We start from the raw sequence: 3758 nt of genomic DNA, 5'->3' as shown, positions 1-3758 counted from the left end.
TATCTATCTATCTATCTAAATGTGGACATTTTCTAGAATTGTGTTAAAAGCATTATACCAGTATGAAAAAAAAACAATGGTTTGTAATTGGACTGTAAGTTTTCCAACTGAGATTTTAACCAACCAGAATTAGAGACAACATTGCGTAATAGAGTCTGTAATGGCTAAACTAATTTCTCTCCTCATTATACATTTATAACATAGTTTGGCCTTTCAGGGATGGTTTCATAGACATTTTCAGTAAAGCACACAGTCGTTCTAAAACTGAAAAAGATCCCAACTCCCCACAGCCATTGCACATTTATGATGACTAGAAGGTTTATTACACTAAATAATTTAGTTATTTGTGCTCTTTTCCTGTCATTACATCCATTATGTTGATTGGAGGTTCATCTCACTCGGTTCAGGTACGCAGCCTAGTGAAAAGACGTATTGTGTGTTATGTATGCATTTGAGGCTTTATTTGCCATTCTTCATGCCCCTTCATGAACTGTTGGGCATGGTGATTTTTTGTAGGGGGAATAGGAGTAGGTTTCATTATTAATTTGTCCAAATAAGGCAGTACACATAAATAAGGCAGTACACATAAATTGCATTGCAAAACTTTGCCCTCCTCTTATTGATTGAACGGTAAAGAAAGATTTTAGCTGTCTCCAAAACCTGTGTTTATATCCATTTAATGGCTATTTCTTTTTTTACAACTTGGTGAAAGATTTCCTTTTTAGACAAGGTAAATTAAGAGAGACTAACAACCCTCACAAATCCAATTTCTTAGAAACAAGCATACCCCGCTTTAAAGAAGTTGAGTAGTTTGTTTCTTTAAAATTAAAAGCATGTTTTTTATCTGCATTGGGATTACCCCTGTTGGAATGGTATCTGCAAAAACACTGATTTCAGTGTCAGTCAAAAATAGATAGAGTTTTTTTTATGTGTATCAAGTCAATTATTTAAACCCAGATTATAAGATTACAGTAGATTATATCTGATAGTTCATTGTTCCTTTGCTTAAAACAAATGACAAATAATAATAAAACAGCAAGAATACAAATATTTGTATTTGCGATGCAGGAGTGTTCATCATGAACACTGTGACTTACACTGACTTGCACCTTTCATCTCTTTGCTTGCTTACCCTCTCCCATCCCTCCTTCATTCCCATCAGCCTGTAACAATGCCCCTTTCTCTTTCCTCGCTTTCTTCCTCAGGCTATTTCCTCCTCTTCCATCCTCTGTTTGTCAGTTAAGCACCATAGTGAAAGATTCACAGTCTGCCCAGGACTGCCTGCCTCAGTAGTGTCAGGGTGTTCTTTGATGTAAGCAGTTCTTTATGGAGGTATTATATTTGATTGATGTGGAAACGTCTGACAGTACACTCTGTTCTCAGATATTTATTTGTGAGTCAATGATGCACACTCAGGAGCTCTGTTGCTGCTAAACAGCCCTCAGCCACCGAGCCACTGATGATTCCAGCTTTATGCCGCAGCTAGAAACTCTTACATCTGCACTTTTTTTTTCTTCTCCAAACTGTGCTGGCTCATATGCGGATCACTTTCTAACTGCTCATCAGTCACGGTCATGGAATTTCAAGAAAATATACATGATCACACAGCCATCAGCTTGAGCCACAAGTTTAGTCTTTTAGAGGTAAGCTGACTCAACAATGCAATGATATGACTTGTGACTCCAGTATTGCCCACAAAAACTTAACCACAACTTTTTTGTTCCCCTATAACAACAGTTCTGTTCATTAAAAGTAAAAACATAATATTTTAACATAGTTCAGCCAGCCAACTAAAGTGGAATGGATTGATATAAATACAGAATACGTCGTACAGTGTAGATGTTTGGTGTTATAGCATGGTGTGGCAATAGGCATGCAGCAAAAGACTAAACAGACTGCTAGTGGCTCAAAAGAATAGTTTGACTTGTAGGGAAATATGCTTACTTGCCGTAAAAGATCATTACCTATAATAATAATTTAATAGTGTTAATTTAATTTCATCATAATCTCAGTCTTAGACAATTAGACATTAGGCAAATCATTTATGTCAAGTAAAATAATGCATTATGGTTAATTTAAGAATATAAAACTTGAACAAAGTATTTAACTAGTGCCCAGCATGTTTTAAATTTCTCCAAACAACAGATTTTGTTTTCAGCAGTAGGCAGAAATGTGTACACCTATTATACTGCAGTTTTTTTTGTTTTGTTTTAATCTCTTTTCCTTTAGTGGAATGGAATAAAATGTTTTCCGAAATTGTCACGACACACAGTTTTTCTTCATAGTCTGTGTGGGGGGAAGGGGAAACAGTCTTACATTTTTTGACAGTAGTGCACAAGTACATAAAAAAAAAAACTATACTGGTGCAGACTTCATGAGGGCAAGCTGTTTAATAAACATCAGATCTGAACACAGTTGGTCACTTGATTAAAACACAATCAATGAGGTTGTTAAAATCAAGGCGTTATATTGACAAACTGACAAGATCCCCGGCGTGCTCTGTAAAGTTAACCAAATTTAAAGGAGGCACTTCCCGGGATATGACAGCTGGTTCATTTTTTATGCAGCTATAGCCGCCTGATGTAAACAAAAGCAGTTCCCTGGGACTCCTCAGTTCATCTAAGATGCAGGGCAGTTCTGACCTTGGTGGACTTACCTTCAATTACATACACACAGGCAAGCTGACACACACATTTGGATGCATGTACATACTTACACAGTGACAGAACCATGCACTCTGCCTCTCCATCTTTCTCCCTCATCAACAATCACCCAAACACACACACACACTCACCGAAGCAGCACAGACAGCACACAATCACCCCACTCTCGTGCCGTCTGAGATTAGGACTAATAAGCAAGGTGACATCGTCGCTGTGGAGGTTGAAGGCCATTAGGGGCCGGTGAACCTTCGGGCTAAGCTGTGGTTTGGCAGTGAGGGGACTTTGCTGGCAGTATGAATAGCTGCAGTGGAGCTGTACAGGCAACATTTTTATGAACAAATCAAAACAGGAAGAAAAAACGAAATCATACTTACTGTAGCCACTGCAGGTTCTCGGCGCGCAGAGTAAGGTGAGTCTGATTAGACTTCCTGAAGCTGAGCTATCTGGCATAAATTTGCATCTAATATGAGGTAAAACTTCATTTTCAAACTATTAGCATATTGCTTTACCGGCTAACGTTGCTAATAACACCGCAAAGTCTTTTTGTGAGCAAACATGTTGACATAGGGCATATTTGGCTAATTAATAGCGTTTTAATCTAGCCGCACTAATGAAGCTCAAACGCATCACCTGGCGGTGTGTTAAATGACGTCGTGGTAGTACAAGCCAGAACAGACAGGCAGGCTAAAGTCCCCGCAGCGAGGAGGCAGCGCCCTCGAAACTAAGCGGATGTTAAGGCAAAGGGCCACCCAAGTATGACCTTTCAGAGGATTTTTCTTTGAAAGAAATTAGAGATAAGTGAACAGGTTTCCTTTCTATAATAAAGGGTTGATGGCTCGTCTGTTTTATTTAATATATTGTACTATGCTGAATGCATGAAAGACTTCGGCTTTTTTATTGTCAATAGCTTTCAGTCATGACTGAGGTCAGAATAATGGTGGTTCATAAGTATGAGGTCCGAGCCAAATTAAACATGCAGATAACGCGGTAACCTATCACAGAGTAAAAGATGTTGGGCATTGCGGCTTTGGAGATGTGTTTTTGTGTCCCTTGCGGGGTCTGTTGTTGGCAAATATAGAGCCGTACCTTCACGTC

The 3758-nt window shown here is 38.7% G+C and overlaps 1 protein-coding gene across 1 annotated transcript in view; it reads left to right on the top strand.

Annotated features, from left to right (window-relative positions):
* LOC118332861 (matrix metalloproteinase-17-like) overlaps positions 1 to 3758 on the top strand; it is a 69360-nt gene that overhangs the window by 46644 nt on the left and 18958 nt on the right. The window contains 1 exon segment of the mRNA XM_035668295.1: positions 1294 to 1333. Coding sequence (XP_035524188.1) covers positions 1294 to 1333 — 40 coding nt within the window.

This window comes from Morone saxatilis, unplaced genomic scaffold, assembly GCF_004916995.1.
Source record: "Morone saxatilis isolate NCDOM2014 unplaced genomic scaffold, NCSU_SB_2.0 Contig21, whole genome shotgun sequence".
In the NCBI taxonomy this organism is placed as follows: domain Eukaryota; kingdom Metazoa; phylum Chordata; class Actinopteri; family Moronidae; genus Morone; species Morone saxatilis.
The sequence above is the reverse complement of the archived record's forward strand: the minus strand, read 5'-3'. Positions and strand labels throughout refer to the sequence as shown.